Raw genomic sequence first — 13391 nt, forward strand, 5'->3', positions numbered from 1 at the left:
ATACGATGGCTAAAACCGAGACTAAATATACTGACAGTTTCATCAACACATAGAAACTAGAATGTACTGTAATGTTAGGAAGGGACTAGTGGACAAGAGTCATTTGTGTGCTGAAAATAGCAGATCTACAAGCAACACTTTTGAACTTTTACTCGAGCAAATGTTGAATTCCTGACATTTACATTTACAAAGTATTTCTATATTGCAGTATTGATACTTTTACTTAAGTAAAAACTGTTTATTTCTACCTACTGCTCCTGACCAAGGCAAAGGCAAAATCTCAATACACCTGAATTCATAGGGGGGGGGGGGTAAGCTACAAGAGAAATAAAAAAGAGATAAAACACAAAATGTATTTTCACATTTCCGCCTACAGTGACATGCCCAAAAATACGGAGGCCAGGTTGTGGTTATACATTTATTAAGCCCATTTAGACCTGAGGACGATTCTACAAATGTCTTCTAAAACCCATGTTTCTACAGTAGCCTATATCAGTGGTTCTCAAGCTATTTCATGTCAAAAATGTAATGTAATGTAATTGACCGCCCCCATCTGAACATAATATGTTGTTCCAGGGCAAAAGACATGAGTTAAAAACGTTCGCTCTGAAATAATATATATTCAAAGATTTGCGCCGCATTTTCAAGTTCGGCACATTTTAAAGTTCGTAGCGCAGCACTCGGTGCCGCGCTATCAAGGTCAAGGTAAACTTTATTGTCCACAAGGGAAATTTGTCTTGGGCTTTCACCCCAGCTACAGCCACACATAAAACATAAATGACAACAAAAATACATTACAGAGGGAGACACAACATTACACAATTGCACACATGATGTGGATAATCTAGCCTCACGTAGTTACCGCTGTTTCAGAGCCTCGTTCAGCATCTTAGTTGATGCTGGTACAAACGATTTTTTAAATCTGATGTACAAACTCGCCATTTAAAACATGGGTAACATCACTGACAATTTTTTGAGCCTGTTTTAATGTAGCCTGCTCATGAATAGACTGAAGAGAGGGGAGTTGTCTTACACCTATGATCTTCCCTGCAGTCTGCACCAATCTGAACAATTTTGGACCTCAGTTGCACTGAGAGATTTCCGAACCAAACTGTGATGCCAAACCTGACCAGGATTTCCAAGACTGCTCGATAGAACACTAACATAAATCTTTGGTCAACACCATGAACCCTGAGACGTCGGAGGAAGGGCAGTCTTTGCTGTAGTTTACTACAGAGACTGTCAACAGGTGTATTCCAAGTTAGTGAGTTGTCAATACAGATCCCCAAGTATTTATATGACGAGACCTGTGAGATGGTCGAGTCATGGATGACCACAGGCCCGTGGTCACCAATACTCTTGGGGTCAAACACCATCTCCTGTGTCTTCTTAACGTTAACAATAAGGTGGTTGTCGTCACACCACTTTACACAGTTCTGTAACTCTGAAAAGTAGTCAGCTAAATCCCTATCCTTATCCAGAAGGGCTAAGATGGCAGTATCATCCGGAAATGTAATGATGAAATTGTTCGGGTTGCCACTTCTACACTCATTAGTGTACAGGGTAAAAAGGACAGGTGAGCTAACGCAGCCCTGGGGTGCTCCAGTGCTCATGGTTCTGCTCTCTGACATAGTGCCATTCACACTGACCCTTTGTGTGCGTTTAGTTAGGAATGAATGGTATACCATCTAATAATAAGCGGATGGACATTTAGGTCCCTCAACCGTTTTATTAATAGATGTGGCTGTATTGTGTTAAACGCTGAGCTGAAATCTACAAGAAGAAGGCGTGCATATAGGCTTTGTTATTGTCCAAGTGTTTCAAAAGAAAATGGTCCAAGGTCAAGCCTGCGTCCTCTATACCCCTGTAGGCAAACTGAAAGACGTCCAATGAGCAGCCCACCGCTGCCTTCAGCAGACTGACAATGATTTTCTCAAAGCATTTCATGACTATACTGAAGTCAAAGCGACTGGAGCTACAAGCTATGAGCTTATAACATAATGCTTAAAACACCAAACACCTGAACGGACAGGACGGGAACGGAACCAAATGGACCCCAACAGGTCCATTTGGTTCCATTTGTAACTTTGATTTTTACAATTATACATTGGGGTCCCAGAGATAGAAATGGGTAATTCAGGTCAAACTGGAAATGGAAATGGTTGAAAATCACTGTTAGAGCCGTACATCTCTTATCGGGGGTCCTTGGCATATCTGTTCAAATGGGGGGGGGGGGGTCCGTGGGGCTAATTATGGCTAATTTGGGGGTCCTTGACATGAAAAGGTTTTGGAACCGCTGCTCTAGTATGTCGGGGAAACGAAGGCGCGGCACGAAGCATGATTGGTTGCTGTCGGGAGGAAACCTCATAACTCCATTTTATATTTTATATTTTTTAGCATAAATCAGTGCTATTGAACACCCTTTACGTCTGTGTGTTGTTTCGGAAATATTGAACCAATGGAAGGTATATAGTATAAAAAGTGCGTTGGACAAAACCTCTTAACTCCATTGGACCCTGAAAGTGTCTGCTAAAGCAACTAACTCCACCACCTCTCATGGAAGTAATTGACAATATATAAAGTTGCAACACCAACTTTGATGAGGCTGTATTGCTTTTATTATTTTTTTTAATCTTAATTTCCTGAAAAATGTATATTTTTTCATTTCCTGAAAACGGTTTCCTCCCAGAAGCAGAGATACGTATGCAATATAATGACATGCTGTTATCACTGGTGGCGTCACCCACCCACCCACCCAACCACCGCTATAAATAACATGACCAGAAGCCAAGGACATGAAGATTCTCAGAAGAGGCATTGGTCATTTTACAGTATGCGGTGCGCGTGTGTGTGTATACATATTAGTGTGTGAGTGCAGAGCAGAGGCGTGAATGTGATACATTGCCTGGTATTAAATGTACATTCCTGCCTGCGTGCGTGCGCGCGTGTGCGTGTGTACATCCAATCTGCAGACTGCATATGCCTGAAGTGCATCTTGAATGCAGCGATATTGTGATGACAGGACAATAACGAGAGAGAGAGAGAGAGAGAGAGAGAGAGAGAGAGAGAGAGAGAGAGAGAGAGAGAGAGAGAGAGAGAGAGTGTTGACAGCAAACAGGAGCACAGAGAAAGAAGGGAGGGAGGGGGGAGGGGGGAAGAGGGGTAGCGGACAGAGCGTTAGGGCTGTCAGCATCACCAAGTTGACCGAATACATCTTTCACACAAATCATTGTGATTAACGACGTCATTGCGGTTACAATTCTTTATTTCGGTTTGCCCTGTCGGCTCCGCGATTAGAAATCGCACTGGGCGGACATGACAAATAACTTAACTATATAGGGTACCGTATAATACAAAGAAATCACGGACACATTTAATCAATTTTAATTTCCCCAAAAACATACAAAATAGCGCAAATGGTTGATCTACCGGCTCTTACAACACGTGCTGTAAGAGCTTGTAGATCTGCTATTTCTGCTATTTTTGAAAAATCTAAATGAAAACGATTGATGATTATATGCAAAACTAATTGCAATTATCTCAAATAATTGTGATTTGGCTATTATGTAATAATTGTGACAATTGTAACAGTGAGAGAGAGAGAGAGAGAGACAGTGTTGTCAAAGTTACTCTAAAACGGTAATATCATTACTTATTAGTTACTTTTGAAGTATGACTTTACTCAATTAGTTACTTAAATGAATCCCTGCCAAAACTAACTAGTTACATATTACTTTACTAATTACTACCCGAAGAGTAGCCTATAATGTCTTCATATTTCTGTGTTGTCGTGCGAGTTGCCTCTCGTGCTGATGCGGGCGTATTGATCTGGAGTGATAGACCTCGTTTGTCTGTCTGCTCTGTTTTCTTTTCTCTTATTAGTATTATATTAGGGCCTCTAGTAAAAACCAAATCGATTCTTAGTGCCATATCTCTAAATGAGCAACATCAACCATCACACATTTTCACACCAAGTACGCAGAGGGAAAATAAAACCTTACAAATGGGGGGAGGGGGGGGGTGGCCTAGTGGTTCGGGCGGTTAGGCTCTCTCTCTCATGCAGCCTGATAGCGAGTCCCCGGTTCAATTCCCGGCCGCCGACAGACCCCCTGTCACTCCCTCCCGCCCCAGACTCCTTCCCCAGGTCCTGTCTATACGCCACTGTATACTATAAATAATAATAATAATAATAATAATAATGAATTGCATTGTTATAGCGCCTTTCCAAGTGCTCAAAGCGCTTTACAATGGTTCATACATTTGGGAGGTGAAGCGGAGAACAGCGTCCTCACTTCCCACATTCACACAGCGACGGTGGCCGAGCTCACACCGACCGACTCATTGGAGGCGATGTTTAGGGTTCAGTGTCTTGCCCCAAGGACACTTCCACATGTAGGACAGGAGGAGGAGGAGCCGGGATTCGAACCGCCGACCCAGGGATCATTGGACGACCCGCTCTACCTCCTGAGCCACAGCCGCTGTCTCAGCATAACATTATCTAATCTTTCCATAAACAAAACACTCCTTGGGAGGAAAACGGCCATAGCCGTCATCACAAATGTGATGAGGTCGGCACATTTGGATATTTGCCGAATTTTGCCCAATGAGGGCTAAAACCCCCTATACGTAGTTTCATAATGTCACAATGCTACTCAAAGAATGATGACATTCTTTGAGTTCTCACCGTCAAGTTCAAGTCATGTGCTCGTCAAATTAGTCAAATTAGTGCTATGGAAACTGATCCATCGTCAGCAAGCCTGGAGGCGCTTGCTGACGATGGGCACATTTTATTATTGGATTAAATAGGCCCGGGCCCTCGAGGTGTTTTAATGGTATGGTCACACATTATGCTAATAACTCAAATTTCCCACCCGGGAGTTGAATTTCAAACTTTTAGTACATGCTATTTAGACACCGTTAGAAAACACATTGGTGAAGAAATGTCTTTGTAACGATCTAGTTCCAAGATTGGTCACATACCTGATAAAATGCCTTTTACCAATACCTCTTTCACTATAGTTTCTCTCCTGGAGATAGATGTTATCACACATGCTACTACTACTAACATGTTCAGATTGCTATGGTTACCAGGGCAAACGCATCTATTCATTCTTCTTCTGTGTCTGATAGAGAGGAAATGTCCATTCTATACATTTATTTTTCCTTTTTTCTCCCGATGTAACCAATTTTTTTTTTGTTCACTTACATTTGCAGAATATTCACCTACTGTAGTATGACATGCCCAGAAGAATATGGATGATACTATAGAGTTATGATTAATAGCATAAAGGCCTACTTAACCCATTTAGACCTGAGGATTCTACAAAATGTCTTCAAAATCCTGAAAGACCTGTTTCTATATCAGTGGTTCTCAAACATTTTCATGTCAAGGACCCCAAAAATTAACATGCAATTGGCCGCGAACCCCATCTGAAAATAGAATGTCCCCCCCCAGAAGCAACGATTCGACTTATAAACGTTCGCTCTGAAAGTATATATTCTAAGATGTGTGCCACATTTTCACGATTTTTAAAAAAATATAGCAGATCTACAAGTTCGAAGTGCGGCACAAGCTTGTATCTTCCAATAGCTAAAGTAGAACATAATGCTTAAAACACCAAAAGAGGTTCCCGTCCTGAAAAAAAGAGTGTAATGGACCCAAAATGATGGCAAATTCCGGAATTCAGGGATATTGACCGTTTGCAGACCGCCATTGTTTCCATCAGAGTTTGGAAGCACTCGTTTTCAGTAAAGCAACGTCCTGCTGCCTCCTGCATTATGTGCTAATTCAAAACAGGTGGTACACATGGGCAGTTGAGTGATATCTAACGAGCACTTCCAAACTGGAACACTGAGAAAAAGAATCACCCGCAAGGACACAAAGTAGCTCATAACATGTCTGCAGTGGATTTTTATGAAACAAACAAAGTTTCCGTACAGCTGCAATGTTGGTGAGTTTGACGTTGTGTAATACAATCAGATAGGACTTTTCTGTTTGGATGAATGGGCTGCCAATGGAAGTAGCACCTTTCCATTAACTTATATGGTGGCCATAGATGCCATATTCTGCATATGGATAATTGCACTGCATGGAGAGGGTTTTCCAATCACCATTTGTGCAGTTTTTGTATTCACTCTGTATGCCACACACACACACACACACACACACACACACACACACACACACACACACACACACACACACACACACACACACACACACACACACACACACACACACACACACACACACACACAGTGTAACATTCAGCAGCCTAAATGGCAGACAGTGTTAACCCATTTTAGGCGGGAACCCCTTTTGGTGTTGGCATTACGTTATGCTTTGGCCATTTAAAAATAGCAGATCTACAAGCTCGTAGCGCGCCACTCGGTGGCCTGCTATTTTTTTTAAACTGTCAGGATTCAAGACATTTTTTTAGAATCTGATCTCAGGTCAAAATGCGTTAAAGAACCACCATTCTTCTAGTGCGTTAGAATCTGATCTCAGGTCAGACAGTGTTAAACATTCAGCCTCTGATTTAGCTGCACTCCGCTTGGCAGGGTTCCCACCGCTCATGGCATGGTGCTATTTTATTGAGCTCTCTCGCCGACTCTCAAATTAACACACACGCACACTCACACGCACACAGGATAGAAAGGGACACAGATTTACAGATACATCGACATGCGTAAGGAAAGGATCTGTGTGTGTGTGTGTGTGTGTGTGCGCGCGCCCACACCCTCACTCAGAACAGAAGTATCACAAGCATTTTTTTTTAAAGCGGAAAATACAATTTAGGCATTTATTAGCATCCAGTCTCTCAATCCAGAGCGACTTACAGGACAGTAAGGGCCGATTCATACTCCTGTTTCGGCGCTGTAGTGCCGAAATGATTTCGGCTCGTCAGAAAATTTCAGTAGCACCGAAGAGCCGACTTTAGGACGGTACCCGCCCCCCCGAACCTCAAATGACGTCAAATTGTAGGCTCTACAGCGCCGAACCGACTTTTATTCGGCTCTAAAATAGGAGTATGAATCGACCCTAAGACTTACAGTAAGCAAGGACGACACAAGGTGATACATCACGTGCGTAGAAATAGTCAATGGAGCAGCATACCAAAAAGAAAAGCAGTATTGAGTTCGTCGACTATAAAACCAAGACGAAAAATGTCCGTCGACCACCTTTTTTCCACTGACGAAAACTAAATGGAAACTAAATGAAAACTAAGCTATGATGACTAAAACTAAGAGTAAATATACTGACAATTTCGTAAACAAATAAAAACTAGACTAAAATGTTAGGAAGGGACTAGTGGACAAGAGATCCAGTGTAAGCCATTTTACACTTGGTTTGCCTGATGAAAATAGCCGATCTACAAGCCCACAAGTGCGACGCGTTGTGGGCTTGTAGATCGGCTATTTTCAGCAAGTAAAAAAATAAACAGTCATTACGACGGCATCAAGGCCCGCCAAAATACATTTTGTTCGACTAAATCAACTGTAGATTTAGTCGACTAAAAATCGTATGATATTTAGTGGACTGAAACTAGACACGACACTAAAACAATCCAAGGTGACTAAAATGTGACTAAAACTAAATGAAAAAACTATTAAAAGAGACTATGACTAAAACTAAAATCCAAATGTGCCGCCAAAAAATAACACTGACCCAAAAGACAACGGGACAGGACAGGCTGTCACGCCCCCGGGGGGCCGCGAGGACCTCACAGAAGGTGACAGATTAGGACAAAAAAACCCACAACACAACAAAATCAATATGGATAAATGGGGCACGAGGAAGTAAAGATGATAAATAAATGGGGGAAAAAAACCTGGCCCATCTTGTTCCCGAAGAACAGCAGCCGCCAGGCCGTCTCGCCTCATGAGGACAATGATATTAATCGATAACGTGTTGTTCCCAATTCTGCTGAAACTATACGGTATTAATAATAAATTGCATTTTTATAGCGCTTTTTCCCAAGTGCTCAAAGCGCGTTACAACGGTTCATTCATTCATACATTTGGGAGGTGAAGCGGCGAACAGTCGACGCCAGCAGCGTCCTCACTTCCCACATTCACACAGCGACGGTGGCGAGATCACACCGACCGACTCATTGGAGGCGTATAGGGTTCAGTGTCATGCCCAAGGACACTTCCACATGTAGGACAGGAGGAGGAGGAGGAGCCGGGATTCGAACCGCCGACCCAGGGATCAGTGGACGACCCGCTCTGCCTCCTGAGCCACAGCTCAGCCGCCCACGGTACTCAGCTTGCGTATATCTGATGTGCGGCTGAGCATAGACACGGTAACGCCCCGCCTGCCTCCGATTGGCTGAGCATAGACATGGTAACGCTATAAAAGAGTACAGTATAGGCCTAGTGCATCCCGTGGATGCAGAGGTCGTTGTTGCGCGCGTAATATATTGCGTATGTTTTATTTTATAAAACGCAGTTTTATAAAACTGTGTTTTGGGATGCAAAATGCACCCCATTGTAAATCTCTGCACTCTGCTTGCCTTGAAAACACAGAGAAATGATCATTATCAGTGTACCTTTGCTCCTGGTAATGCATTGCCTTGTATAGGCCACCATAAACACTGTGGAGCGTTATGTCTAGACCTCTGAAAGCAAGGCGCGCTGCTGACACAGCACTGCTCGGGGCTTTTAAAACATTAACCAGGGACACGTTTGTTCACGCATGCGGGGAAACATCACGATAGAAAAGAACAACAGAACGGATTAGAAAAGAACACAACAGAACCTAGAATAGAATAGATAAGACCTGGATATATTCATATAAAAGAGAATGGAACATAGTGTAGTGTGGTGTGTGTAGTGTGCAGATGGTGTGTGTAGTGTGTAGATGGTGTGTGTATCTACTGTATCTATACACTAGATCTGGCTGATCTCGAGGCCTACAAAAACGAGGGGGGGGGGGTTATCAACTAGTCAACTAGTACCAACAAGGTTGACTAGTGGATTTACTAGCCGAATAGTGGATTTAAGCTCCTCTCCTCTCCTCTCCTCTCCTCTCCTCTCCTCTCCTCTCCTCTCCTCTCCTCTCCTCTCCTCTCCTCTCCTCTCCTGACACAATGATCATGTCTGTCAGCGCCAGCTGTTATCACCAGGCACAGTGCACTGAAGTTGTTTAATTCCCCCCATGTCCGGCGAGAGTTATCAGATTCAACCATCTCACCCTGCAGTCATTGAAGAGGGTTTCCTTACACTTGTCGAGGATGATACACTGACTAAACACACACAGCGGCACAGGGGCAGAGGCACGGGCGCACACGGGCGCGCACGCACACACACACACACACACACACACACACACACACACACACACACACACACACACACACACACACACACACACACACACACACACACACACACACACACACACACACACACACACACACACACACACACACACACACACACACACACACACACACACACACACAGAGGTGTTATTACCATGCCTGCCGGAGTGGTGGGTGTTCCTTGTGCCTTTCCCTGTTGACACCACTCTCTTCCTGCAGCTCCCGTACCGGCGGTGGAGGAGGAGGAGGGGGGGGGGGGGGGGGGGGGGGGAAGGGGTTTGGGGGGGGGGGATGGGGGTGGCGTTCACGAGGTCAGGACGCGAACTTTCGGACCGTCTCCCCAATTCATGTGTCGCCGAGTCCAGCCGACTGTACAGAGAGAGAGAGAGAGAGGAAGAAAGAGAGGCCATTAATGATTAATTACATACTACAAAAGGGAACATATAATAAAAAATGCATTCTTTTTGGTTTTTTTTTTTTAACATATCTCTGAATTGTCTCGACCCATATTTCAGCAACAAAGGCTGCTTGAGTCTCAGCAGTCTGTTGGTAGTTCAGCAAAGAGTTTAGAGGCCGTCGACAGACAGACAGACAGACAGCATTCATAATGCATATCCCAGCGGGGGGGGCATAGGGAGAGAGCTGTGACAAACAGGCACTTGTTTTTCATACACACTGACACACACACACACACACACACACACACACACACACACACACACACACACACACACACACACACACACACACACACACACACACACACAAACAGGACTGAGGCCGATTCTAAACTAAATTCTTCTAAATCGTAAAAGTTTTCTGAAAAACCTATGTTTTCTATGTCAGTGCAGGTGCTCAACCTTTTCCATGTCAAGGACCCCCAGAATTATCTGAATTTGGCCGCAGACCCCTATCTTTTCCAGGGAAAAGCAAAGATTTGAGTTAAAAACGTTCTGAAAGTATATATATATATATATATATATATATATATATATATATATATTCAAAGATTTGTGCGATACTTTCACAATAAAAATGAATAAATAGCAGATCTACAAACTCGAAGTGCGGCACTGCAGTGCCGCGCTATATGAACTTGGAGATCTGCCGTTTGTCCAATAGCTAAAGTACGACACAATGCTTAAAACACCAAAAGGGGTTACCGTCCTGAATGATTGTGTTGAACACTCAAATCTCCTTTGAAATGACCCAAAACCTGCCAACCCCGACGGGTTTCTGAACAGTCCACATCAGCCTCCTTACCCCAAGAGGGGTCATCCCTCCATTCCGAAACCCCACCATTCCGAAACATTGCCATTCCGAAAAATATTTTTCGGAATGGTGGTGCTTAAAAAGCACCACAATTCCGAAATTCGGAACACCACCTCCACCCACCTCCACCCACCTCTACAACCTCCACCCACCTCCACCCACCTCTAGACCCCACCCACCTCTACAACCTCCACCCACCTCCTCTCTAGACTCCTCCACCCACCTCCATTCCGAAACATGGAAGTGAACCTTCGGAGTGGTGGGGTTTCGGAATGGAGGGGTGTACCCGCTGCAAGAGACGGCGTGTGCGGACACAAAAAAGAACATTGTATATATTCTAATGAGCATTACCGAGGAGGACCAATTATGCGAAGAAAGGTTGAAAATGGGAGAAGCGGTCCTTTAAGTCTGCTTCTTCCACCACTGGCGTTTAGTAAGAATGCTAGGAACTTCACAGGTATGTGTGTGGACCATAGACTGTAAAAGATATGGACAAAGCGTTCCGCGGGTCTAACGTGAACGTAAACTGAAGCCTGTCACAGTCCTTGCAATGGAAGTCGCCATCTTTCTAGATCCGTTTTGGCCCAGTTCAGGCAGCTGGCCCATTGGCTGGCCCAGACAACGAGGCGGGACTTCCCCCCTTCTTCTTCGTTGGTTTTTATTTTGACTCGAGTGGGTGGGGGATCCCGTTCATAGAGTGTAACGGTAGCCACGCCCCTCAGAACATGCACGACTTTATGGTCATTTTTTAAATAAATGGGACCATCATTTTCCAAAAGAATATTATGACATTAGAAATGAGACTTTAAACTAGTGACTGGAAGCAAAAAGTATTCATGACCATGTTTATTAAGGTAATACAGTCTAGGTGAAGTTGGGCCAAAATACATGGACTTCTATGGGGCTTTTTCTGGGTCCAGTGACAGCGCCACAACAGGCCATTATATGAACTTTCATTTCCTTAGTGGCTTCACAAATATCCGTCTGACTGCCCCCCGTGGTGTGGACGCACGCACGCACAAATAAATGTGCGTGCGACTGTACCACGTACTACCTTTGGGTATAGTACTGTGCTGCTCAGAGTAAAGTGCGTGTCGAGGTGTGGTATGTAAACCCAGGCCAGGTCTATATCAGTGCAGAGTAAAGTGGGGTGAACAGTCAGACAATGGGACCTTTTATCCACAGCATGGAATGTCAACAGTATCTCCGCTGACGGTACACAGACCCATCTGGACACACTCCGGACCAGTGGAGTGACATTTATATAGCGCTGCGCGTGTGTACGCGCGCATGCGTGTGTCTTGTTCAACAAGAAAAAAACATCATATCCTGCGATATTTAATAATATATAATAAAATGTTTTTTCAGAAATCCTATAACAAATTAACTGCTTCTGACGGAACGTTCCGCCAGTTAGAATCCAACCGGCAACTGGTATTGGCGCAACGTTCCGCCAGATAAGCTATATTATTGATGTCAAACCGGATCGCTGATTTATTTATTATTATTATTTTATTTGTTGGCTTGGCCTTTCCTTCTTTAGTGATCCTAGACGGGCTTGCGCATCCGTTCACCTCCCATTAGACAGGCTGACTAAAAAGATGATTCTAAAACGGGTAGTCCCAATACTTGATTCTGATTGGCTGGTTACCGTCACGTGACCGGTGTACATTCCACCGATAACCCACTCCTTCAATCACTGGGGCTACTTGCAGAGCAAAACAAGGAAATGGTGTGGCTCGCTCTGGTGGCGCAAAGTGTAGCTACTTTTGTGATTTTAATCGTTTTATTAGGTTAATATTGCTATATGTTTGTAACCGTTTTAGAAAAGCAATAAGCCACTTCGAGGCCCCAGCTTACCGGGTATTTTACACTGGCCCCCAGCCAGTGTAAAATACCCGGTAACCTGAGACCTCTCGTGGCTTATTGCTTAAATAACTCGAAATCTACGGTGCTCTCCATGGTTTGGTGCGATGTTCGGAGGTCTTTGCTGATTATCCGGTGATCCCGATTGGAACATTGGCGCTTTCTAGAGCAAGGATGGCTTCATTTTAGCTCGCTAAGCATTGACGTTATTTATTTAGCATCCAAGATGGCCGCCCAAACAGGATGTGAATCCAGCACGTGTGTAACATTAAAACGGGCTCGGCTCTGCGTCCACCAGGTGGCAGTAGATGGGTTAGCACTTTCCCTACCATTCACGAGTTACACGAGTTAATTTATTGTAGAACAGCTTCCCTCCCAATAAAGAGCTACACGAGTTACGTTTTCATTGTTTAATTCGCGTTTTTTAATCAGTTTTAAGACTGAGTTTTCCATCGGACAGAGTGATCCGGTGACACGTTTCTGATGACGTCACCGCAACATTTCTTTGTCGCACTGGCATGCAAAGGCTTCTGGGAAATTGAGTTCCAAAGCATTCCAATGGCGGCGGCGCGCAGCAGGAGCGTTCCCCTCCGCTCTGTTGTTGTTGATCGCCACTTTGGCGACTACTATTATTTCCGACACTACGACAAACGATCACACACCCGTTTTTTTAAAGCTGATTTTAGTGAAAAGGAACGATGATGACGTCGGCGCAGCCGTTCTTCAAAAGGTTAGTGAGATCTAAGCTGTCAGCGCGGGGGCGTTGCGATTTAATTAATTCCGTAGTCAAACTGCATGTTAAAATTGCCTAATTGGTGGCCAGCCCCGTCAGCACTGATGTCAGACACAACAGAACGCAAACATATTGAATCTTGAATGTGGTGGATCAATTTAAATTGGGTATATATTCATGAAAAAAAAGCATAT

The 13391-nt window shown here is 44.0% G+C and overlaps 1 protein-coding gene across 3 annotated transcripts in view; it reads right to left on the bottom strand.

Annotated features, from left to right (window-relative positions):
- The window catches only part of LOC308310122 (spermatid perinuclear RNA-binding protein-like), a 194182-nt gene that overhangs the window by 75096 nt on the left and 105695 nt on the right, over positions 1-13391 (bottom strand). For all 3 annotated transcript variants that reach the window (XM_080756243.1, XM_080756244.1, XM_080756245.1), the window contains exon 3: positions 9481-9695. In XM_080756243.1, the coding sequence (XP_080612369.1) occupies positions 9481-9483 (3 nt within the window). In that variant the 5' untranslated portion in view covers positions 9484-9695. The remainder of the gene's footprint in view (positions 1-9480; positions 9696-13391) is intronic.

Source organism: Protomyctophum bolini, assembly GCF_963924005.1.
Source record: "Protomyctophum bolini genome assembly, chromosome: 22".
NCBI classification, from domain to species: domain Eukaryota; kingdom Metazoa; phylum Chordata; class Actinopteri; order Myctophiformes; family Myctophidae; genus Protomyctophum; species Protomyctophum bolini.